Raw genomic sequence first — 24,772 nt, forward strand, 5'->3', positions numbered from 1 at the left:
ATTTTAAAAAAACTATACTTCTTTAAGTTTTGGTCATTTGAATGGAGAAGTAATCACATCAGGCCTATTCATTGATCTATGATATCTGTGTGAAGATGCTGCCTCAGTGTTGATGAGAATTTATTTCTTAATTTAGTGAGTAACAATAATAAAATAATGGAAAGTTTAGATATTGTTCATGTCTAAAAAAAGCTCCCTCTCACCTTGTCCTCCTCCCGCACCATGTACCGGGCTACCTTGAAGGAGCTGAGGTACTCGTTCATGTTCTGCACGTCCGAGTCGTCCGAGTCGCTCTGGCTGCGGTCCAGCAGCCGCTCGATGGCGCTGCTGTCGTAGTGGATCACGCTGCCCTCGTCCTCTCCCTTATCCCCCCCCGTATTATTCCTCATTCCTGCCGCATAGGGAGTTCAAAAAGAGGAAACATTTTGTCCTGATCTTACAGACAAATAACCCTTTTCCTGCCAACCAATTATTTTTTAAGAAATACCAGAATAAGCCAAATGTGTCAAGATGAAATCAGATAGAAGGGAGTGAAAGCAAATAATCTTATCCAGGAAAATGAGCGTGCCAACTCTTCCTTATTTGAGCTCAAAAACCCATCACCATTATATTTGACTGTACGGTCTATTTTACTTGGAAACATGCTCACGTTCTAGTTCGTCCTTGAAGAGCTCTTCTGTCCCGAACTTGAGGATGTCGTCCAGCTCCTGTTTGGACATGGATCCGGCTTTGGACCCCAGGCCGGGCCGGACCACCAGGTGGGTCAGCATCATCTTCCTCTTGGCCACCTCTGTGATGCGCTCCTCCACGCTGGCCCGCGTCACGAAGCGGTAGATCATCACCTTGTTGGCCTGCCCGATGCGATGGGCTCGACTGAACGCCTGCGCAGAGATTCACCATTATTAAAGTGGACCTATCATGCTATATTTGAATAATATAGTGTAGGACCATACCTATATAAGGCATATTTATACTTTTCATTTTTCTAAATACCAAACAGATCATGCATTTTAGCCATTCCTCATTTCGCTCAATTTAACACTGCCTTTCATGCTCGGATTCAGTGAGAACAGCACCATCTGGTGGCCTGAAATATGTACTACAGCGTCTCCAGCGCTTTCGAACGGCAATGTCCGTGGCTGTCTCTTCCTGATTGGTGGCGTTGGCCCAATAGCCGTAGCGAAACTTCTGTGACGACATACAAGTGTTCAAATCTGGATCAGTTTGTATCAGATCCGTTGCAGCCCCTTTTTTAGAGATTTGGGTATGGAGGAAAATAGAGAGGGTTGTGTTTTCTGACACTTGGTGAGTTCCCTGGAACACCGGGGACACATATTCATGTATAAAAGACGTACAAAGGTGCATTTTGCATGATAGGTCACCTTTAAATCAGCAAATGAAAATGAAAAAACTTACAGGGGGAGTTTGTCTGCTGTTTGTGTTGTATGTATAAACTGTCACCTAAATCATGTACAATAATTAATAGTTCACAGAAATTCGACATTTGTTTATTCGTGTTCTAAGAAAACTACTCAAATGGAAAACAACTGAAAGTGTACAAAGACACAGGGGTATATTCCACATGTTACTGGGAATAGGTTCAGACAGAAATACTTGCCATTTTGAACAATGATTTACAAGTAGACGCATTGTATTATACTATAGGAGCAATCCTTGATGGAGCTGTGGAAAAGAGAAAGGCTTACTTGCTGCATATTGTTTCATTAGTGGCCAAAAAGACAATGAAAGTGCACTCCGTAGAAACAGCAACACCCCATGCAAAGACAGACATGTTTTTCAAACCAATCGGATTCAATCATTCCTTATTTAGGTTTGCCAACATGATATGGTGCAGCTATGTGTTGTTTCACTGCACCTGTATGTCGTTGTGAGGGTTCCAGTCGGAGTCGAAGATGACCACGGTGTCGGCGGTGGCCAGGTTGATGCCCAGACCCCCGGCTCTGGTGGAGAGCAGGAAGCAGAACTGAGGAGCACCGGGGGCTGCAGACAGGAGGAGAAACACAGACAGTAATATTCATCAGTTCAGATCACAGGATCCTATTGATTATATTTTTGCAATTGCTATAACCTCTGTGCAAGATTAAGATTATTTCAGAAGAGATCAAGAGATATTGAAAGTGTTGCTGTACAGTTGTAGTTTTTATCATTTAAAAAATAAATAAAACACATTTGATCCCAAACTCAAGGCCCGCAAGAGCTCGCAAAGAATATAATATTATTATACGGTTACATGCCGCATTACAGAAGCACGTTGCCCATAAACTACATGTCCCACAATGCATTTCATTTTGTGACATGCTCACTGGAGAGATTTGCAATTATTTGCCTAGACTTCTGCTTTCAGACGTAGTTAATTTTGAAGTTATTATCCTATCCGTTAATAATCCAATGAAGAGGCAATAATGTAATATAATACATTATTTTATATTTATTATGTATTTATATATATATAGTCTTAAAGTTACAGCCGGCCCTTTGAGTGCAACCATAATGCTGATGTGGCCCCGATGAAATTGAGTTTGAAACCCCTGCTTTATAGTATATAACTCTCTATCTTGTCATATTGGTAATTTGCCTGATATTAAAACTTTTATAGTCCAGTAAAGTTTTACAAGATTTTCCACTGTTAAAGGTTTTTCCTTTCTGAAGTGTCATATTTTGTGAGGCACATTTGTGATATTGGGCTATATAAATAGAATAGATTTGGGAGAGATGAAACCCTCTTTAATGGTCACACATGCAGAGCACACAGCACACACAGTGAAATGTGTTCTCTGCTTTTAACCCATCCTAGTACTAGGAGCAGTGGGCAGCTATTGCAAAGCGCCCGGGGAAGAATGGGAGTGATGGGGGAAGGGGGTTGTCTGGTGCCTTGCTCAAGGGCACCACGGCAGGGCAGGAGGTGAACTAGGACCTCTCCAAGTAGCAGTCCACACTCCATATTTAGGTCTGTTCGGGGACTTGAACCGACAACCCTACGGCTCACAGTCCAAGCCCCTACTGACTAATACAAATGGACTTGACTTTTTTCCCCCTGTGTGGATCTTCCCCATTTTTCCTTCAGCACTCATCCAAACTATCCCTACTGTGTGATTTAATGCCAGGTGTTGCCAACTTCTGCTGCTTAGTGATAAAGCCAAGTTCCACATGAAAACAAAGTCAGCATCAACCCAGTGCTTATCAGCCTTTGTAACTGAAGTCAGGTTGGCTTTAGTTCTAGAAACTGACTCCATCTGCTCGTGAAATATAATACGTGATTATCACAGAGAAATCCAGCTTTGCAGTCTAAAAATAGCCCACAAAGCAAACAGCAACGCAGTATTGTTCCAGCATTTGCATTATGAAACCTCTTCGGTACATCACTTACACTCAAATAACCCTTTTACATGCAGGTATACAGTATAGTGCTATCATTTATTAATGTAATGTATTATTCATTGCACTGTTGACCTTGTGTTAACCAACACAAATAAAGTGAATTAAGGCAGAAACAGAACGCAGGAAGTTCTGCTGTTTCTCAAATATGTCGTTTTTCTACAAATTTTATATCAAATTAAACTGAACATCTTCGAATGTTGGGTTGAAACAAGTCATTTGAACTGTCACCTTGGACTATGAGAAGCACGATGGACCAGATTAACCAATAACCAACCAATAACGAAAACAATTGTTCGTCGCAGCCCTGAAGTCAAATGCCTTATTTCTTTCCATGTCAGGGAACTAAGCCAATAGCCTCGATACTGATTTCAATCCTGATGTATATCATCCAGTCTCTCACCATTGAAGCGGTCGATGGCCTCTTGTCTCATTGCTCCCGTCACGCTTCCATCAATCCTCTCATACTTGTACCCGTCATGGTCCAAGAAATCTTCCAGTAAATCCAGCATCTTGGTCATCTACAAAGGAAGGAGAGAAAAACAGTCATATGTGTTTTCAGCTATTCTCGGTTACAGTTGGAATACCAGTTCTGGAGGAGTGGTGGCACGGATTGAACGTCTGTGAAGGGAGACGCTGGTGTGTACCTGAGAGAAGATTAGTACTCTGTGCCCCTGATCTTTCAGCTTCTTCAGCATCTTCTCCAACAGCGTCAGTTTCCCAGAGGCCTTAGAGAGGGCCGACCCCTCGTAAGCTCCGTTAGGGGTTCTTTGGGCTTCCTAAAAAACACACACACAAACCAGTCCTCAAGTAAAAAAACAACTGAGGACATATTATGCTTATTTTCAGATTCATATTTGTATTTAGTTCCTTTACTGTGACTGTTTAGATGCTTTAATGTTCAAAAAGCTCTTTATTTTCCTCATAGTTGTGCTGCAGCACCTCTTTTCACCCTCTGTCTGAAACCAGAGTCTGCTGTGATTGGTTAGCTGGCTGGCTTTTTTGTGGGAGATCGCTTAGAGATGTCCCGCCTCTTAGCCTATCACGTACAATGGGTTGGAGACCATTTACATGCACTAAAACCAATATAACACACTACAGGAAAGGAAGAAACCCAAAAGCCTCTTTATAAGAATAAATATAGAACAAAAGCAGCGCTGAATATCAACACAAGATGTCGCTGTTCTGCTATTCAGGACAAATGTAAAGCAAATGGTTGGAACACAAGTGAAATAATAGTGAATAATGTAAAACTTTGATTGTTTTTCTCCAGTCATATCTATACTAAAAGCGTTTTGCTAAGGACAAGTGTGTGTGTGTGTGTGTGTGTGTGTGTGTGTGTGTGTGTGTGTGTGTGTGTGTGTGTGTGTGTGTGTGTGTGTGTGTGTGTGTGTGTGTGTGTGTGTTCTCACGATGGAGGCGACAGGGAAGAGGTAGGGGTGGTTGCAGCACTTCTTGAGGTCCATCATGATGTTGAGCAGGGAGACCTGGTTCCCTCCGCCTTTAGAGTTCAGAGCCTCGAAGTTCTTGGTCAGAATCAGCTTGTAGTATTTTCTGTATTTAACAACATAGAAGCAAATTGAAGTTATAATCATATATAAAACAAAGAGAGACATCCTATATCTCTCTCGTCTCCATTGTTTAATTTTAATACAAATATCCTGAAGTTACTGCGTCTCCTTTTCTATTTCCCTATTGCATAGTACATTTAGATTAGTATAAAGATAGCTTTCAATCCATTTAAACCACATTTATCAAATGGCAAATAATGACATTTCAAAACATAATTAACTCAATAACCTCTTATTGGTAACATGTCAGGACTTTAACTATTTTATCATGAATCAGCGCTCTATAATTAATCAGATAAAGATTGCCAATTGAAGAGGTTTAGGCTAAATGGTCAAAGATGTAGATAGAGAGGAATGTATCCGCCCGTATCCTCGTTTCCTCTTTAACCCCTCAGCGTGTCGTACTTCTGCATGGGGCTCAGCTCCACCCTGACGATCAGCTCGGTCTTGGCCGGCATGTTCTTGAAGACGTCGGCCTTCAGCCTGCGCAGCATGTGAGGCCCCAGCAGGTCGTGGAGCTTCTTGATCTGGTCCTCCTTAGAGATGTCTGCAAACTCCTCCAGGAAGCCCTCCAGGTTACTGTGCAGAGAGATGGACAGGGTGAAGGACTGGTAATAACGGCATTAGAGAATATATGTGTGTGTGTGTGTGTGTGTGTGTGTGTGTGCGTGTGTTCAAGTCCTACTTGAAGCGGTTGGGTGTGAGGAAGTTGAGCAGGTGAAACAGCTCCTCCAGGTTGTTCTGTAGAGGAGTTCCTGTCAGCAGCAGCTTGTGGTCGATCGTGTAGTCGTTCAGACGCCTGAAAAACTGCACAAACAATACAAATCCTTATTATACGTTTGTCCACCAGAGGGCGCTGAGACTTTCTTTTGGCAACTGGAAACCTTCAAGTCGTTAGATACCAATATAATGGCTTTTTATCAAAGATGTTGGTGTTAAATAGTAGGATGTATATATTTTCTTTGACACACACTCTATAGCTACCGTACCTTGGACTGGTTGTTCTTCAGGCGGTGGGCCTCGTCCACCACCAGGCAGGCCCAGTCCATGGACTTCAGCGCCGTCTGGTCGATGGTCACCAGCTCGTAGGAGGTCAGGAGAACGTGGAACTTGATGGTAGCATCTCTCTGCAGGGAAGTAAGAGGAAACTGAATGGCTTGGCACAAGTTCCTTTACTCTTAAACTTTGAAATGAATGCTGAGCTAAGTTAAGTTTTTAGGATGTTTGGTTATTGTTAGGTCTCTTATAGCTTCTGTATATTACATGAAACCTCTCAAATTTTAGATTTGTAATTAATATTTATTCTAAATACCTTTTTGATTATTGTTTGGGCCCTTATTCTAAAACCTAGGACAGTTTATCAGGGTGTCCTTTTCACATCTTTCCATTATGTCAAAAATGTGTAAAACCAACTGATTCTGTAACATTTTAACATTAAGAACGAATAAATAAGAAAATAAAAATACTAAAAACACAATCTTATAATCCCCACAGTTTCAAATGAAACACGTTTTGTTTCCCTTCGGTGTCCATTTCCTCACCCTGAGCTTGAAGGCCCTCTTCCCTCCTTTGACAGCCGACTCGTCGAAGGAGAACTCGTTCTCTCTGATGATGGCGCGGCTGTCCTTGTCTCCCGAGTACGTCACCACGTAGAAGTCCGGCGCCCACATCTCAAACTCCCTCTCCCAGTTGATGATGGTGGAGAGCGGGGCGCTGACCAGGAACGGACCCTTAGTGTGGCCCTGAGGGACGAAGAGGACGAGGAAGAGGAAGTCAGACACGTAGCTTCCAGTGAAGTGAGACACTGACCGCACCATGAGGCTCCGGTACCTCTTTGAACAGCGAGTAGAGGAAGACGATGGTCTGGATGGTTTTGCCGAGGCCCATCTCGTCGGCCAGGATGGTGTCGGTGCCCTGAGCCCAGGAGAAGCGCAGCCAGTTCAGACCCTCCAGCTGGTACAGGTGCAGCGTGCCCCCCGTCTGCGTCACAAAGTCGGGCTGCTCCTCGTACTTTATCGTCGGCTGGACGGAGAAAAGGGGAGAACATGAGTAGAGAATAAAAAACCTGATTGTGACACAGCTATTTTTAGTCCAATCAGTCTGTTGAATCTCTGCAGAAATTCATGCCGTTTTTGTTTATGGTAGCGATATATGTAATAAAGCTTATAATCTAAAACTAATAAATATTGTTTCATTTTTATTCTATTTTTGAAGATTATGTACATTTTACTGACTACTTTACCTAACACAGAAAGAGAACATTGTCTCACATTAAATGGAACGGTTCACTAAGTAATATTCGAGTACATACATTTTATATATAAAAAATTAAAATATTGCCTTCAATTTCAATCGGAGTGAAACACAGAAAGGAAGCAGCTGTAAATAAGACCTGATGAAAGTGAAACTTCAGTAAACTCACATCAGTGACCGGCGAGGCAGAGGAGTCCTCTTCACACTCCTGGTTCCTGCTCCTCATCCTCCGGGGTTTGTCTGGGTCCTCCTTCATTATCGCATCTCTGTCAGAAGAAAGAAAAAGAGAAAAAAAGGTGTAAATACCAGGAATAAATATATAGGAGCTCTGCATTGACTTGCAGCAGGTTTCCATACTTTGGGACGCTCTACGGTCCCATTGTCCAATGAAAACAGCTCAAACGGCACCCTTACTTACTACATTAAAAACTGTTTTATTCTACTGGCTTGCTGTAATAAATAACATCTCGATTGTTGGATACAAAAATTGTTCCGCGATAAAGTCAGTGTGGTTGCCTTACTCTACCTGTGACTCCAGTAGTTGCTCTTGTGAATTGCGAAGTCGGGGATGTCCAGGTCGTCTCTCTCCCAGGTGCACTGATCGTAGGTCAGGTCTCTCCATTTGACCAGATAGTGGTACGTCCCCTTCTTATCCACACTGCCAGGGACACCCAGTTGTAAAGCACCATTATGCACTTAAACAGGCATAAAAAACCTTTACACGCCGACTAATAAGAGTGTGATGACCCTGGATTGCTTTTTTTAAACCATAGCAGTACATTCTAGGCATTCATTCAAGTCGTTAACACTACTTTTATAGGACTCGATAAAAGTAATGACAGGTTGTAAACATAAAAGATCAGATACATGCCCGCACACAAGCCTCACCTGTGGTTGATGATGCGTTGGATCATCATCCACTCCGGCTTGATGCCATATTTGTAGTATTTGTCGTCCATTATGGCGTACTGAGGGTCTTTGGCCCTCCTCTTCTCGCTCTTCCCCACCCCGTTCTCATCCTCCTCGTAGTCCAGGCTGGGAGGCTCGTCCATGTCCGTCTTCCTCTGGTAGTTCCTGTGCATCACCGAGTGGAAGATCTCAAGCTGGAGGGAAGAGGGAGAGGGAGGTGAGCATGTGTTGGGCAGCAGTGTGAACCTGGAAATGTATGGTAGTGTACCCCAAAGTTTTATCAAATGTATGGCACGGTTAGGCGATGTTGGGCGATTTCCACAATTAGTTGAATTAAGGAACATATGCAGACATTAGAAATAAAATGGCTTCGGCGGTTTGGTCATTTTCGAGTGCTTTTGGAGGTTATTGACGATGTTGAATCCATTTCTAAAATGTTTAGGATAAAAAATTGCACTTTTGTGTCCCCTAAAACATTAAAATCGACACAAAATGTATCACAATCAGCCCACCCAGGAGCACAAATAAGGTCACTTCCTCTTTAAAACTGACATTTTTGATCCTGGAATTGTCCGAAATGTATTCAACATCTTCAATAACATCCAAAACCACTCCAAAACTGTCCAAATCAGCCAAGCAATTTTGTAACTATTGTCTAGCTTTCCCAACTGTATGCTAATTAATGCAACTAATTGCGCATATTACCCAACATTATGCAAGTTAGCATCCGGCGGCTATATGCTGGGGACCCTTACTTTCTATTCTAACAAAACGTAAAAAACAGACTGTCACTTTTCCATCCCTCTCCTCTCGTACCTGCAGCTCGGTGATCCAGGTGCAGTGCCAGTAGGATTGAGCCGTCAACTTCACAAAGAACTCCCTCTCGGGTCTGCCCTTCATGGGTGGAGGCGGGGGGGCGTCAGGTGGGGCGTCCGGAGCGGGGGGGACAGGGATGGGAGGAGGAGGTTCGCCCCATCGCCAGTGGAGGATCTTCTGGACGCGCCCTGTGATTAGCTGACACTGGAGGGGGAATAACGCTCACTGGTTGATACTTGGACGTGTGTTCTGATCATGTGGACTATTTTTCATTTCAGGTATATTTGATACCTCAGCACCTTTAAAATAATACATTGGGAGTTTCTATGTAATATTTCTATTTATTTTTGGGGAATTACAAATCTTGTGAAATTATATTGTGAACACTTATTCGTTCAAAGGGAAAAACAGAATGCTTTTTCAATGTGTGGGTTTCATCTACGTTGACATAATATAATGTAATAGACTTTATTCTCATGTTCTAATAGAGAGACTTTAAAGTGTTGTCCTGGGGAGGAAGAATTCCCAATTAGGAATAGTTGGACTGACACTGATTGGTCCCTGTAAATCACATAGTACACATAATCCTAAACTAGATAAAAACTGGTTTTAATTCAATTAGGAGCTTCTCACCGTGCATCGCGGACACAGCCACTCTCCGTTGGGGATCTCGGGCAGCGGGGGGTTCAGGCAGTGGATGTGATACGAGGAGGTGCAGGTGTCGCAGCACAGCAGCTCTCCTCCGTCTTTACACACCCGACAGAATTCCATGTGGTCGTCATCCTCCTCCTCGGCGCCAACGGGGATCCCCACCCTGCCCTCAGATACCACCCGTTCCTCGCTGTCCTCCTCGAAATCCTCAAAGTCCTCGTCCTTCGCCTCCCACTGGATCCCCTCTTTTTCCTGGGGAAAGGAAATATCGATTCATTCGGATTAAGTTCAACCTTAAGAATAACTGTTTTTGTCAACGGAAATAAACAGTCAAGGTCGATCCAGGTGATAGCTAATAGTAAACATTACAGAAAACACAATGCCTATTTCTGAGTAAGGTATGTTGGTAAGGAGATATAAAGACAAATCTGTAGGAAAGTAATAATAAGTTGAGGGATTTCCTGCAGAGAAAGACGGGTAATTGATTTAACTTCTGGTTTGGTTTTACAAACGTAATTAGCGAACATCACATACACAAAGATGGAAAATCTTGACAGCCACATGCATCAGAAATTGAGGAGAATTCCCCCAAGAAAGTACTGAAAATCGGCAGCTGGTAAGAAGTCTAAGTCGATATATAACAAAAGCTTAATTTTGCGAGGATCTTAACAATGTATTTGTTCAAACAGTGTGTCTTTACCATGAAAACTATCCAGTAAAATGCAAGACATTTCTTTGTGTTCGTATTTTTCCGCACACAAAAAGTCAACTAAAAACCCTTGCAGTCCACTTCAAACGCAGCTAACAGAACAGTGCATGTTTATTGAGCTGCGTCATGGTAACCAAAAGAATGAGCAATGGGTTATTTTGTGACAATACTGAATAGATGTACACCTACAACACCACTTCAATCATCCGTCTTCGTCTGAAAGCTGCTACAAAACCTCTATTCATCCAGTGCTCAGACAAGTACAAACAAACCACTTTTAACTGTTTGTTCTTACGTATCTTCAAATAGACCCTTTAAATACATTTAAAGCTGCTGAGCAAGAACATAAATACCAAGTAGGAAAAGTTGTTGGTTGTACTCACGCAGTGCGGGCAGCTCCACTTGCCCTCAGGGGCTTTGTCCAGCTCGGGCTCGAGGCAGACGAGGTGGTACGCTCGGGGACAGGTGTCACACAGAATGATCTCCCCCCCCTGCTGACACACCTCGCAGTAGTCCTGGTGGTCCGTCTCGTAGCCGTCGGCCCCCTCCTCCTCCCCAGGGACTGCAGGGACGAGCCCAGACAAGTCTGAAAATGATGATGAAAGTGTTTCAGCTATCAGGATATTTTGGACAGAATACTTCGATATCGCTATGATTTCTTTAGGGTTAACAGTTCAAATAAGATGTTTGATACAAAATAATGATCCGAAATGTGGATATAAAGGCTTAGTGGATAAAGATATAAAATCTAAGTTAGAAAATGACATGATTTTACTTTAATACAGCCAGAAAACACCAAAAACTAAGACCATATCTAGTCTCATGTACAAATGTATCGATATCATATCAACGCCCAGCTCTGATTGTGCGGATAACTGGCAGGAAGTGCTTGTACTTTTCTTCTTCTTCTTGGCAGGCCGCCCTGGCTTGTTCTTCTTGACGCGGCCCGAGCTGTCGGAGCGAACCGAGGAGCTGTGAACGCTCGAGTCCTCCTGCTCCGACTCCTCCTCGTCCAGGTCCTCGCTCTGAAGGGAACACAGGCAGAGTCAAGGAAAGAAAGGAAAGAGGTGACAGGTAACCGAAACAGGAACAATTATAACGTGGAAGTAAGACAGGACTTCTGTACTCACTGAGCAACTCTTCTTCCTCTTGGCACCTATGGGCGATAGTTTGATGCGAATGGGGGCCATCTTTTTAGCCTTTGCTGCAGCCTTTTTCTTGTCTGCCACTCGAGGGCTTTTACTGCGCTTTTTGAAGCCAGGGCCTGGATAGAAAAGATCATAATGCAATTAATACATTACATGACCTTGCATTTAGCTGAGGCTTACAATAAGTGCGTTCGACCAACAAGATACAAACTTGAAGAAAGCAGAATCATATAAGTACATCAGGTTTCATAGAGCCAAAACATTTCAAGTGCTACTCAACTGGCTTTAGATAAGCCAGTCCTTTATTAGTATATAAGTGCTTTGTTAGTAATTATATCGCTCCAAGTGGAGTCGAAAGAGATGAGTTTTCAGTCTGCGCCGGAAGATGTGTAAGCTATCTGCTGTCCTGATTTCAATGGAGAGCTCATTCCACCATTTTGGAGCCAGGATAGCAAACCCACGTGTTTTTGCTGATGGGAACTTGGGTCCCCCTCGCAGTGCGGGTGCAGCGAGCTGTTTGGCTGATGCAGAGCGGAGTGCACGTGCTGGGGTGTACGGTTTAACCATGTCCTGGATGTAGGAAGGGCAAGATCCATTCGCAGCATGGTACGCAAGTACCAGTGTCTTGAAGTGGATTCTAGCAGTTACTGGAAACCAGTGAAGGGAGCGGAGGAGCGGAGTGGTGTGGGAGAATTTAGGAAGGTTGAAGACCAGACGAGCCGCTGCATTCTGGATGAGTTGCAGAGGTCGGATGGCACATGCAGGTAGACCAGCCAGGAGGGAGTTGCAGTAGTCTAGGCGTGAGATGACGAGAGCCTGGACCAGAACCTGCGTGGCTTTCTGGGCCAGGAGGGGACGTATCCTCCTGATGTTGTAAAGAGTGTATCTGCAGCAGCGGGTTGTAGCAGCGATGTTTGCAGTGAAGGACAGTTTGTTATCTAGGGCCACACCCAGATTCCTTGCAGTCTGAGTCGGGGAAACAATAGAGGTGCCGATGTTGATTGTTAGGTCAAGAGTGGGACAATCTTTTCCCGGAAGGAAAAGCAGTTCAGTCTTGTCAAGGTTGAGCTTGAGGTGGCGAGCAGACATCCACTGAGAGATGTCAGCTATGCAAGTGCGACGACCTGGGTTTCAGAGTGAATACGTTTGTTTTCTTATATTAGAATGTAAACAAACATCAGCTGTTCACATGACACCAGCATGTGCTCAAGATGATTATTGGTACATGTCATGTGCCTCTGAGGTCAGTTTTAACTGGATATCAACAATTGAATACGTTATTCATATCAATAAAGACTGTGTCCACGTCCAAACTGGCACCAAATCTGAAGGGAAACAGGGAAATTAAGCCTAAAGATGACCCCTGACCTTTGCCCTCTTTCGTCTTGGCCTTCCTGATGGGCGGGGGCGGTGGCGGTGGAGGCGGTTCAGGCGAGGCATTGGCGGCGGAGACCTGCTCGGCGACAGCGATGGCGGCCGCTGCTGCTGCCGCGGTGACGGCAGCGGCGTTGCCCTTGAAGGGGTTGTTGGTGCTGAACTCCCTCCACTTGGCCCCCAGGATGGTCATCATCTTTGACATGGGGATCTTAGGATTCATCTTGGCTATCATCGGCCTGGGGAGAGAGGTTAGGATTCATTCAAGTGCTTTGAAAAGAGAAGAAACATAGGCAAAACATAGACATCTGGATAACATTTCACTTTCTTATAAGACCTGTCGGTTTTCTAGTATTGTTGACCCTTACTTATTTAGGCCTTTTTATCTGCAATGTCCTTTTGCTGTAACGTCAATTTCTCGAGTGTGGGATGAAAAATAGGATTACTGATCCGTCTGCAGTGTTGTGCAGATTTATAACAGTTTTTTCATGCACCTATTTTTGGTTGCAAAATTCCTAATTTCGAAAGATATATGTAATATTGGCCGTTTTACCACTCACTCAAACGCACCTAGAAAACGCAGAGCACAAAAACTGACACCCATAGAAAGTTTGGTATCATATTAAACAGCAGCATGTGCAGATTAATTCCACAACCAATATATGTGACGATCCGCTTAAGTTGGGCACAATTTCCCACCATCTTGACGGTAAGGAAGCCAGGAGGCGGGACATTGGAGTGAGATTCAATTAGTTTTGTTTGGAGGGCACAGGAAGACACTTTCAGTTTAGTTTTCCACTACAGCTCAGTCTGCCAGTGGAGCAGAGACAGCCACATAACATCCCAGCATATAGAAGTGGACATAATGGACTACTTCATGTTATCAGAGTGAAGGCAGGTATGAGTCAGGCAGAGAGGCCGAGGCTCAGCACAGCTAGCAGGATGATAAAGACACAGCTGTCAGAGGGAGACAGAAGCGGCCCACGCCACATGTTTCTGTGTGTATCTGCTGCTGCTGGGAGCTTCACTATGGACGGCGTGTGTTGCCAGTGTAGAAGGAGGCTTAGTCTAAAAGATGCCACTTTTCATTTACTACACGAGTACCTGTGTATCTCGGAGCTGAGAAGTACTACAAACAAGCTCACACTCTACACTAATGAAACAAACCAATTTCTCTGTCATAAGACAATTCGGCTTGTACGGCTTTTTTTTATTAAAACACTTTAAAAAGGGTCTAAACCAAAGATTGCCCAGACCCTTGAAGCCTTTTTAATCACATCTAAACTGGTACTATAATTGTAAAAAAATTACATTTACAAAATTCCTTTACCCACATCTTTGTTTATCAAGGAGTTTAATCAAAGTCAAACGTAATCCAACAATTAAAATTGAGCATTTTCCAAGCTTTCCAAAACGTCGTACTAACTCGGGTTATGACTCACAATCACCGACTCAAATTCCAAAAGCAGCAAAACGTTCCTTTATTTCTTATATCCCTTCAAAAATAATGACAACTATGAAAACCAAACACCAAATCCTGCTCAGGTAAAACGAGTACTTCAACACAAACACGCTGTTGGATGGTAGCATGTGAACATAGAATGGCTTTAACTCCACTAGTGCCAACAAACATGACTTCTATAGGAGGTCAGCGTGTCTGGTGCCAACAGCTATATCCATAAGTCTACATGAACACCATGTGAAAACAAGAGGCCACACTGCACCTCATGAACTGGCTGAAGGCTTTGTAGTTGGTGAGCTCCCCGTAGTCCTCCTCTGTGAAGGTATGATCAACATCCTCCAGACTCCACTCCTTCGCCAGCTGTGCCGACGTCTTCTGCTCTATAGGCTGATGAGGGGAAACCAACGATCAGAATCATAACATATTTGTTAAAGGTGACTTTCATTATTCATTATTTACCTTCGAAGTTTCCTCCTGACTGCTGTCTCGGTCCCCGTCGACCTTTTTCTTCTTCTTGGTTTTCTTCTCCTTCCTTTCTTTATGTTTCTTCTTTTTCTTTTTCTCCCCGGATCCATAGTCGCTGGCTACGCTGTCCGAGTTCTCCACGTAGTCTCTTTCTTTTTCGGAGTCTCTCTCTACATCGCTGTCCTGAAGAAAAGGAAGATATTAAGAATTCATTTTAAAAAGGTGTGACGGGAAAGCCATGAGAAGAAAAAAGCCAAAGCATGACAGACTTACAATCTTCTTGCGTTTTTTTGTTTTGACCGGTTTCCCCTCTTTGTCTTTCTTCTTTGTGTCCTTCTTTTTCTTGGGTCGCCCTTTCTTCTTGCACGGGACCTCTCTGTCGGATATCTCTGCCTCTTCGTCTAGAGGAGCGACGGGGATAAAGGAGGGGTGAAAGAGGGACAGCCATTAGAATCAGATGAGCAATAATCTTCTCAAACGCTTCCCAACACTTAGCTAATCCCTACTGAAGATAATTACACACAACAAAAGCTCCCTGATAGCCGCTGTGTCTTCAGTGACCTCTGACCCCCTCTGAATTGTGACACATGCTTAATTAGATGCAGTTTGTCAGAGGACTGTAAGTAGAGATGACAGCTGGTGTGGCTGGTTTCATAGCATGGGGATAATTGCCTAATTGGCAATGTGAAAGTGTGACCAGCACCTTTGTAAACAAAGCTGAACGGCAGTCCTATAAACAAAACAAAGAAATCTAGTCTTTTTATATTTTTGTTATTGATGTAAGGGAATACAAATAGAAGGAATACAAATAGTTTGAACTTCCCCCATGTCTTATATAATAGAAGACTCTCAGGCTGAGTGCATCTAAAATACATGACTGTATCTCGGCTGTCACTGCAAATGATGAGAGAATATCAGGCCAGATATTCCCCATGGTGCCGGTGCAATATCACAGCACCAGGGAGGGCAATTTAACCTGTAACCTGACCTGGCTTGAAGTAGAAACAGAGAAATAGCAACAGCTTCAAAGGACAAAATGCAGCAAAGCGTTAAAGCATAACCAAAATACGGGCTGCGGTTTCAACTGAGCAGTTAGACTATTCTGCACAGTTTCTATTATATTCTGTTTCTATTATATTCTATTTTATTTGATTTATTATGTTATCTGTTTTATTGTGTTGCAATGTTGGAGGAGCCTGTGACCTAATATTTTCATTGTCATAACTGCACTACAGTAGCTGTGCACGCATAAGCCTTGAAACTTGAAACCTTGAAGAACCACACTTTGATTAGGATACATTTTGTCTGATTTTATTGTCTGCGTGCCTTTGTTGGTGAGCTCCAACCACCACTATAGCTGCAGCATTAACAGCCCCCCCCCCCACCACCACCACCTCCTCCTCCTCCTCACCCCCACCCAGACTAACCCACACCGCGTATCCGTGCAGCGCGTAGCCGCCAATGACGCTCCGGGGCCGGCTGCATTACACACGCAGAGCCGATGATTCAGAGGCCGCCGGCGGGACGGTGCGGTGAACCGGAGAGAAATATTTCCCGCTCTGCTATTCCCTCATGGGGACCCCCGACCACCGCCGTGACCGCTGCTAAGGGGTCGGGTCGGGGTTATGGAAAGGAAGCATGACACTCATTTATCGGTCTGACACGGCATGGCGGCGGGACCGGAGCTAATTAAGACTAAAGACAAAGCAGTGCAGGATGACTGTATGCATACAGGAAAATGCACTTGTGCCTTCCTTATCTTGAGTTAATTTACATTTCTCCCCACAACAGCTCTACTTTGAACAATTGTAATGGATATTTAATCCAATGTCAACATGTTTCTGTATATTTCTTTAGTGGAATTGTGTATTGTAGAGTAATCAAATGATTCAGTAGCCTATGTTCTGTGTTTTATTTAGATTCTCTAGCACTTTGTGTATTTTCCATTGAAATTGTGTATACATTTGCTGTTAATGTTAATTGTCTTTGTATTTTATTGTATCTTAAATATGTTTATGTTTATAATGTGTAATGCTTGACAACAACATTTTCCAATTTGGGATGAATAAAGTATCTTTCTATCTCATGACATATCCACATTTACGTTTCTGTGTCAAGTCTGCATCGCTTTTAGCCACAATATTAGTAGTTATTATATGTTTTATGAATAAACTGCAACCTTAGGGCTGCTGTACTGCTATTTTTTACTTCTACTGTTGCAGTGTGGTTAACCAGCCACTACTTTCTGCACCCTTTACTTCCACTGTCTGCAACCCTGTGCGGCTTCACTGTACACATAAACTTCCAGAATGATATGCATTCAACATAGTATAGCTTCTGAGATAGAGGCTAAAACACCATGTTCTGTTGGCTATACACTCATCTAATAAACACGTTGTAACGCTAATTAGTAGGCTTGCATGCTAAGCTAATAGAGGGAGCTAAACAGTCCCACCTCTGTCCTGGAAGTGAGCAGCAAGCAGCAGCTTTGTTGACCCGTCAGAGGGACAATAAGGGAAGGGGGGCAAGTTTGTCTGTTTGACACCATCACCAGCTTTCATGTCTGCACAGCAAAACGCTTCTGGAGATTGGTATCACAATATATATAGCCTCCGGCCAGGGGACTCCATGTTTTTGCCTCGCCGTGAGCTTTTTAACCCTTCAGGGCGACCTTATTCTTACCTTGCTTATTTACATGCTTACATGTCTGGGAGCTGTTCAAAAAAATGAGGATTTGGGGGACAAACAAGCAGCAACTTTTCCATGCAGAAGTGAGCTTGTGACGAAAGGCAGCGGTGACAAGTTTAGTTTTAAACTTTGTTGGGATGTGCTGGAGGTGAAGAGGAAGTGGAGTGGGAGAAAATGAGAATAAAATAAACAACATTCAGCGTTTTGTGTCAAACTGGAGTTTCTATTTCCCTTTTTAAGCCTCGTTTTTTCCCCTGCCTCTCTAGTTGTAGCAGCAAATATGGCACCCATAACAACATACGGGTGCAATAACAAGGAGTGTAAAGCGGTTTAAGGTGTCTCACTTTTATTTTTTTTAATCTGGACTATGTTTTAATTTTGAATGCGCGCCCCCGTGTCCTCCTCGCTGGTTCTCTCACTGTACCACATAGTGGACCCGGAGAAGCAGATATGGGGAACCACAAACTGCGGACTTCTTCCACTGCCCTTTTCTGCCAAATGTCACTGCTTTGTAAGTGTGTTTTTTATTTGGTTTGCGCGCTCCCGAGCCAGTTTTCTTTACTGTACCTGGCGCGGCTGGTGTTGCAGTTTCCCTTGGCGCCGCCGGCGAGTTTATGTCGCTTGCGTCTGGGTCTCCTTCGTCGTCTTCTTCATCAAAATCTCCTCCCTCGGAATTAACCACCATGCCCTCGTCTTCCTCACAGGACCGGAGAGGAGAGGACATTATATCCCTGTCATTGGTTGCGTCCTCAAAAAAAGCGTTTTCTTGCCCCCGAATGTGTGATATTTATTTAATATTCAAATCGGCACAGGGAAAAAAAAAGTAGGGGGGCGTTTTGAAATATTTTACACCAGAGCAGAGCAACAAAGATGGCCGCCCCTCTTATATTTATTTTTTAACAACCCCCCCAATAAGAAAAAAAATCCCCTTACATAAAAAATGGCTGACTATATTATTTCAGAACGCACCCCCCTCCTCCTTTCTCTCTCCCTCTCTCTTTCTCCCTCTGCGCACCCCCTCCCTCCTTAAAAACGTACACATTGTTACAAGAGAAAGGGGTGTGTGGCTGCATGTAAGTTACATTGTTTCTTGTTTGTGTCTTTGCTGTTGCCCCCCCCTTCTCTCTTTCCTATTTTTCTCCAAGTCCGGATCAGTCACGAATCCGACACACTTGCCTGGTGTCACTGTCAAGATCACAAACACCACTATGTCTCCCTGCATTGCAGAGCCCGACACTAATCTATCAAATATGGCCACCTTATATTCACCGGAGCCCCCACCGTTGTATAACATTTATTTTGGAGCAGGGGTGTGTGTGTGTGTGTGTGTGTGTGTGTGTGTGTGTGTGTGTGTGTGTGTGTGTGTGTGTGTGTGTGTGTGTGTGTGAGTGAGAGTGCTGGGGAGGGATTGAGAGAGGGGGGTTGGGAAAATCTGCCGCAGCCATGCCCAGACTTACATCAGATTGTATTGCTTAAAAATTAACTACTTGTGGTGGGGATGGAAACAATTCACAGTATGCAAACTGCAGCCCCCCCTTTATCAAGCATCATAATAACCAGCTCATGTCCATTCTCCATGTCTGATACAGTGGTTTGAAAGCAACACGAGAGATTTAGTGAACTCTTACTGTAAAATGTGGAAGGCAGAATGCAGCTGGATGGCAATAAGGCCATGGGAATCCCTCAACCCAAGCCAGCTCTCAGCGGCTGCTCGGGGCACTATTGTTTTGACAAAATACATTTTGATTCGCCTTTCATATTTAAAACCTCACAACCGAAAATCGAGGTCATGCTGGAGAAAGTGTGCCAGATAAAATAGGGAAAAGGAACTGAATAGACCTTGATTTCATTGTGTTTAATGTTAGTTCATTTAGTTTATTGCAATTATTCTCCGGAGAAACGACTGAATGTTCGGCCTTAAATCACATACATATCTCAGCACTTTAGGCAATTTTTTTGTTAATTCTTAGTTAATTCTTGACCTTGGATAACAAAAAATCCTAACAAAACATCAATTTATGAGTAGCTTCAGATTCTGTAACAGCATTAAAAGCACACAAGGAGATTAGTCTGAAAAAGCCAGTAATGGGACCTTAGTTTAATAATGTTACTGTTGAATAGCCTTTTTTATTTAAGACAATTTGACATGTGACAGTAGGGAATAAAATATCAAATGAATAAATGATGGGTTGATTTCATTATGCTGCTTCAGTTTCAGGGTCATGATGATGTGCACACCCCTCACTGTCACACTGTCATGGGACACTTGTTCATGATATTGTTAACACCTGTGCTGTCAAGAAGCAGCAGCATGGGATCCGTTCAGTGTCTCCATAAAACAGAAAATCTTAAATTATTGATAATAATTCGCACATTTAAAGTGAAACCCCTACGGTCATTCAGAGGGTAATTTTCTGTCACTGCATAAAAAGTATGGCTGTTATATTATGTTATTAAAAATGTAGAATTCTTTGCAACTATATTAGTCTTTTTTAACATATAACTTACAATACATGTGTAGGCCTACTACATAGCATGTTCATAATGTTACTCTATAAATCAATTATCAGGTAATTAGACACAGCTGGCCGTACTTAACGAGTGACTAAACGTGCCTTAACTTAATTAAAAATGTAACTTCTGTTCTGTGTTTAAATGTTTTACATATTTATGCACTTTTAATGCTTTTGCAAGCTGGCACTACTTTAGTGTTGAATAAAACATGAATGAAACCCTTAAATGAAACCATTCAACACCCAAATAACGCGTAAAATAACTCAACTGCTAAATTTGTACCCATAATTAAAATATGCAAATGTGTTTTAATGTCAGGAGTGAGAGTATCATTACTTTAATTTCTACTTTTAATAAAAAAAAGAAAAAAGAAAAAGGTTTTCTGCATTTCCAGCATAATACAGAAACTAAATCAATTCAATAATGTGTAAAGCGTCGTTTTTTTTTTTTAATCTTCCGAATTCGGTTTGTATGTAACTGTCTCAGCCTTGGCATTTCACACCAAAAACTGGATATCATGTAACCAAGCATTTGAATGACTCGTCTGCTGAGCACACTTCACTGTCTGCAACAGGTGGCTGAACCGCTCCCACAGATGACAAGGGAGGAATTTGTTAGAGTATGATCCAAGTGCTACATCTGCCAAGTGAGACACGGAGAAATCCAAGATATCACATTAGGGGACTGGTGATGTGTGTATTTCTGTGGGGATGTGATGTGTACTTGTAGCCCTGACTTTGCATTAAAAAAAGAGTACAAATCCCCAAGACTCTCTCATATGCTGCAGGCCCTGACACACTGCACTACTGTGCTGTGGCCACCCCGCCACCCCTCCCCTCCCCATGTCCGTTTGGCAGGGAGACATGTCGAGGATGAGAGGGGAAAGCGCCTCCCCTGGGAGCGGCGCTGTAGCTAACCCAGATTTTATGCAGTGTGACACACAGAGGAAGACACAGGCTCCTGAGCTCCATTCAGAGCTGAGCTGTGAACTGAGGCGACCCGGAGATCAGATAATGCTTTGATAACGGGCTGGCAGCGGGGGCTGGAGAGGGAAGAAGATGGCTTTACATATTCCAAGGTAGAGCTTTAAGTGAAAGTATGGTCTATTCTCTTTGGGTTTAGTCTTGAATGAGCACTTAATAAATTATAATGACGACTCATTTTGCCCAATGAGATTATTCTCAGCGAGGGTGGCAAAAGTAGTGGGGAAAGTGCCTATAACTTCTCTCAATTAGCATATTCATCTTTGATTAATAGCCCATAATTCGGTAATGTGAGGTTACAGTGAACTTAACCTTCGGCCCCAAATTATAATCAGTTCATTTATCAGAAACGTGAGGATGTTTGAATCTGATGAAATTACCTCCGGCATTCCTGAGATATAATGCTAAGGAGGATGGTACGGATTGGAGGTCAATGTGTCCTTGACCGTTGACCCTCAACATCTAATCAGTTAATCTTGGAGTCCATGGGGCCATGTGTGCTTGATTTGAAGAAAATCCCTAAAGGCGATGGGATGGACAGATGTACGAGGAGATATTTCTCAAGATAAGGGTTGTGAAAGTATTATCAGGAAACTAAAACATTCTGCTTCACAATAATCTTTTATCACTTTGTTTGAACTGGTCATTAAAAGCAGACCTCGGACAATTGATGACAAGTAAAGATTGCTTCATGTCAATGGGTCATGAGCTAAAGATTTTAAACCACTTTCAATGTTGGATGATTACTGTGTGTCAACCCAAATAAAAGGATGTAATACAGCATTTTCTACACACCTCCAGCAGTCACATTGTGATGTCATTGTTGATTCGTATCAAAACGCCTCATCCACAGGATCCCAAACACCATTGGCCATGTAGCTTTTCACATATATTCATTGATTATTTTGTCCTACTGATAATAATTTGTGTATACGATAATGACTTGTATCTTATCTAACCTATATTTTCTGGGATCAAGTCATTGTGTCTCGTGTTATATCATATCTTGTCTTAACTTGTCTTATCTTTACTTCAAAGCCCAGGAATGATTGCGTTTATGGTCTGTGTAATCGTTTGAAACGTAAGTTAGTGCATACAAATTTCCTCAGGAGGAACACAGGATTTATTTGCTCTTCATCCAGAAACAGTTATATTTGAAATAATTATGTTTAGTCACACAAACAAAAATAACAGCTTCACATTTGACAGGTTTACCTTGTATGAAACAGTCAGGGAAGACCATAACATATTGTTTAATTTGAATGGTTTTATCATTGAAAGGTATGTCTTTCAAATCAAACCAGATGTGTTTTCTCAATGTAATTTGACTTGCTTAATTCTAGACCATTATCACTGTACTTCACACCCATTGTGTGTGTTGTAATCCAAGCTTCAACCTTTAAAATGTGGGTTGTAGTTACTTAATAAACTAGCTGACTTGAATAAATCAAGTGATACAAAAAGGCTAGGCCATTTTTAAACCAACAGTTTAAAGTTGAATAGAAATAGACACACTTTCAGTCACAGACAAGTACCTAAATGACATATTTTTGGCTCAAATGTGACCAAATAATAATTACAGCAGACTTGGTCACTTCCAAACGTTAGTTCAAAGCAAACAAATTGGTCCTATTATAGCTAACGGTCAGGTGTGGAAATGTATCAACTTTAGCAATGAATTCTTACATTTAGAGCTCCTTTCCGTTGTTTTTTGCCTCTTCTTCCAACTTTAATAAACTACGGATGTAATGGCTCACTTAATTTTACATTTTACTGCTAAACCGGAATGTTTTATAATGTTTTACTCCATCACTAGTTTGATGGTGACGTCCCCTTTAAGAATAAAACGCCGGATATTCAGCTTCCGGTTTGGCTGGTCCGTCAGAGAAATCACTCCGTAAGAAAAGAAGAAGAGATTATGGCAACAATGATTGAGGAAAACGGTCCTTCGACTCATGTATGTGTTTTTTATTTCTGTTTTTCATTTAGTATTTGACATGATTGTTCACGCTGTTTTGACGTGTCGAAGAGAAAACTATTTTTTTTAAACACATTGAATGGTAATCAAGGCTTCAGTTGCAGTTTAAATTAGCCGGTAGCTAACGAATAAACTAGCTGTCAGCTGTGAAAACGATGTAACATTAGCCTATAGCAAATTATATTTAGATACATAACACTACATTTAGCATATATAGTATCTATCTAAAATGCCAAGCCGTTATGCAGTTCCCTGAATGCATTTACTAGTGAAACGATTCACTGTAAATAACACATTAGATTTTGACATAACAATAAAACATGTTTGTTTAACAGCTAACTAATACAAGAATACGCAGATTATTCCACCATTAGATCCAGTGTTAGTTAAGTCTCTTACCTTTCCCCTCTCACCCAGGAGCAGTATCAGGTGTCCCCTTCGTACCAGGCCCGGCAGAAACTAGAGGGGCTCCTTAACAAGAACATGAAGATTCGAATGACGGACGGGCGGACTCTGGTCGGGCTCTTCCTCTGCACGGACCGAGACTGCAACGTGATCCTTGGATCTGCTCAGGAGTTCCTCAAATCCTCAGGTAGGTGAACACTGATCAACACATTAACAAACCCAATCCGTTCTGCAGGAAACACTGACATCGGGGTGTCATCCTCAACCTGATTCATGCTGATCAGACAGCATGAAGTGCCCTTTAATGAGCACTTGCATAATTGAATACACTTTTTTTTTTATGGAGCACTTATCAAAACAAAGAGCTTCGCGAAGAGAAACATGAAATAAAAAATGCCAAAATGTATAATGAAAACTCAAAAGATCTAAGGGACATTTAAAAATTACTTCATTATAGATGTCCAAATAAAGAAAGTTTAATGGCAATATTTGTGTGGTACTTTTTTTCTCACACATTCCTTTTTGAAATTCAGATCTGAAGTGAAGCTCGATTCACAAGACAGATCTTTAAAATACGATATTGTAGATTTTCTAACTAAAGTTTACTCAACATGTTTCATTTTGATGCAAACTGGTTGATGTTTACTTGATTTCCTTATTTTGTTGTCTTCAGACACGTTCTCCCAAGGCGAGCCCCGGGTCCTGGGCCTGGCCATGATCCCCGGTCACCATGTGGTCTCCATCGAGGTGGAGGCAGACAGTTTGGAAGATGTACCAGGATTTGGAGCGAGCCATTGATGAAACGCTTTCCTGTTTGGATGTGACTGTCTCTCTGAGAGCCAGCAAAAGGAGAATGGACTTCTTTTGTATGAGGATTTTATCCCTTCACCTTTACTGATGCAGGACTCCTGTGTCCATACTCTGGATTTAGCCGTTTCCGCTATGCTCGCAGCAATGGCTGTTCAATCCACCCTGTGTGTGAGTAGGTGTTGGCAAACAGCAGCTACTTGGTGTGTGTGGAAATCTTGTGTACATTTTTTTTGTGATGTTTTAAAATACATGGCTGTATTTGAGACTGTGTTCAATTGTTTTCAACAGATAGAAATGTTGTTGGTCACTACATTTTTTAAAAGGGGTTGGAGTTAGAAATAAATGAAGTAACAAGAATTGTGGTTATGTAACCGCAATAATAAAATAAGAATGAAAAAAAACGATGAATCTGGATCATTTTTTTACCCGAAGGCGTTAGTAAATGTGATGTAAAAAGAGTGCATGTTTTAACACATTAAATAATAATGCTGCATTGAAATGTAATTTATTTCAGTGGTTATTACAAAATGCAGGGAATTTGGATTTGAAATGTAATAAGCATTATGCAGTAACCAACTGTAGGACTTTAGGTCAAATATCTGAGGACAAACATCCATCCTACATCCCAAACAAACCACTA

General features: G+C 42.3%; 2 protein-coding genes across 16 annotated transcripts in view; one reads left to right on the forward strand and one right to left on the reverse strand.

The window, feature by feature from the left end:
• The window catches only part of chd3 (chromodomain helicase DNA binding protein 3), a gene marked incomplete at its 3' end in the record, with an annotated part of 45,770 nt that extends 27,101 nt beyond the window's left edge, over positions 1 to 18,669 (reverse strand). For 4 of the 10 annotated variants that reach the window (XM_079670155.1, XM_079670152.1, XM_079670153.1 and 1 more), the window contains exons 1-24: positions 18,010 to 18,668; positions 15,028 to 15,155; positions 14,749 to 14,937; positions 14,552 to 14,676; positions 12,822 to 13,066; positions 11,436 to 11,569; positions 11,201 to 11,330; positions 10,689 to 10,891; positions 9,579 to 9,848; positions 8,946 to 9,149; positions 8,109 to 8,323; positions 7,747 to 7,878; positions 7,390 to 7,486; positions 6,798 to 6,989; positions 6,509 to 6,709; positions 5,957 to 6,094; positions 5,653 to 5,774; positions 5,373 to 5,546; positions 4,809 to 4,950; positions 4,044 to 4,175; positions 3,800 to 3,917; positions 1,877 to 2,001; positions 650 to 881; positions 204 to 391 (exon numbers count right to left, since the gene is read on the reverse strand). In XM_079670155.1, the coding sequence (XP_079526281.1) occupies positions 204 to 391; positions 650 to 881; positions 1,877 to 2,001; positions 3,800 to 3,917; positions 4,044 to 4,175; positions 4,809 to 4,950; positions 5,373 to 5,546; positions 5,653 to 5,774; positions 5,957 to 6,094; positions 6,509 to 6,709; positions 6,798 to 6,989; positions 7,390 to 7,486; positions 7,747 to 7,878; positions 8,109 to 8,323; positions 8,946 to 9,149; positions 9,579 to 9,848; positions 10,689 to 10,891; positions 11,201 to 11,330; positions 11,436 to 11,569; positions 12,822 to 13,066; positions 14,552 to 14,676; positions 14,749 to 14,937; positions 15,028 to 15,155; positions 18,010 to 18,166 (3,993 nt within the window). In that variant the 5' untranslated portion in view covers positions 18,167 to 18,668. Of the gene's footprint in view, positions 1 to 203; positions 392 to 649; positions 882 to 1,876; positions 2,002 to 3,799; positions 3,918 to 4,043; positions 4,176 to 4,808; positions 4,951 to 5,372; positions 5,547 to 5,652; positions 5,775 to 5,956; positions 6,095 to 6,508; positions 6,710 to 6,797; positions 6,990 to 7,389; positions 7,487 to 7,746; positions 7,879 to 8,108; positions 8,324 to 8,945; positions 9,150 to 9,578; positions 9,849 to 10,688; positions 10,892 to 11,200; positions 11,331 to 11,435; positions 11,570 to 12,821; positions 13,067 to 14,551; positions 14,677 to 14,748; positions 14,938 to 15,027; positions 15,156 to 18,009 lie in introns of all 10 variants that reach the window. The other 6 variants (XM_079670154.1, XM_079670150.1, XM_079670159.1 and 3 more) reach the window with 3 other exon arrangements.
• Positions 18,670 to 22,763: 4,094 nt separating this feature from the next.
• Positions 22,764 to 24,395, forward strand: naa38 (N-alpha-acetyltransferase 38, NatC auxiliary subunit). 6 transcript variants are annotated; one of them, XM_079670203.1, is made up of 3 exons: positions 22,764 to 22,896; positions 23,338 to 23,509; positions 23,996 to 24,395. In XM_079670203.1, exons 1-3 carry the CDS (start codon positions 22,858 to 22,860, stop codon positions 24,118 to 24,120), a joined length of 336 nt encoding a protein of 111 aa, XP_079526329.1. In that variant the 5' UTR covers positions 22,764 to 22,857; the 3' UTR covers positions 24,121 to 24,395. The 6 variants fall into 6 exon arrangements, with proteins under 6 accessions (XP_079526329.1, XP_079526328.1, XP_079526330.1 ...); XM_079670202.1 differs by having other exon boundaries at positions 22,765 to 22,896; positions 23,335 to 23,509; XM_079670204.1 differs by having other exon boundaries at positions 22,773 to 22,896; positions 23,341 to 23,509.
• The last annotated feature ends 377 nt before the right edge of the window (positions 24,396 to 24,772 follow it).

Source organism: Notothenia rossii, assembly GCF_949606895.1.
Source record: "Notothenia rossii genome assembly, chromosome: 3".
Lineage (NCBI taxonomy): Eukaryota > Metazoa > Chordata > Actinopteri > Perciformes > Nototheniidae > Notothenia > Notothenia rossii.

Excerpts from the sequence above, each read along its gene's own strand:
- naa38 (XM_079670202.1), top strand. The coding sequence starts at position 22,858 with ATGGCAACAATGATTGAGGAAAACGGTCCTTCGACTCAT. Across the intron at positions 22,897-23,334 it reads AAAACGGTCCTTCGACTCAT|GAGCAGTATCAGGTGTCCCC; the intron begins GTATGTGTTTTT and ends CCTCTCACCCAG. Across the intron at positions 23,510-23,995 it reads GGAGTTCCTCAAATCCTCAG|ACACGTTCTCCCAAGGCGAG; the intron begins GTAGGTGAACAC and ends TGTTGTCTTCAG.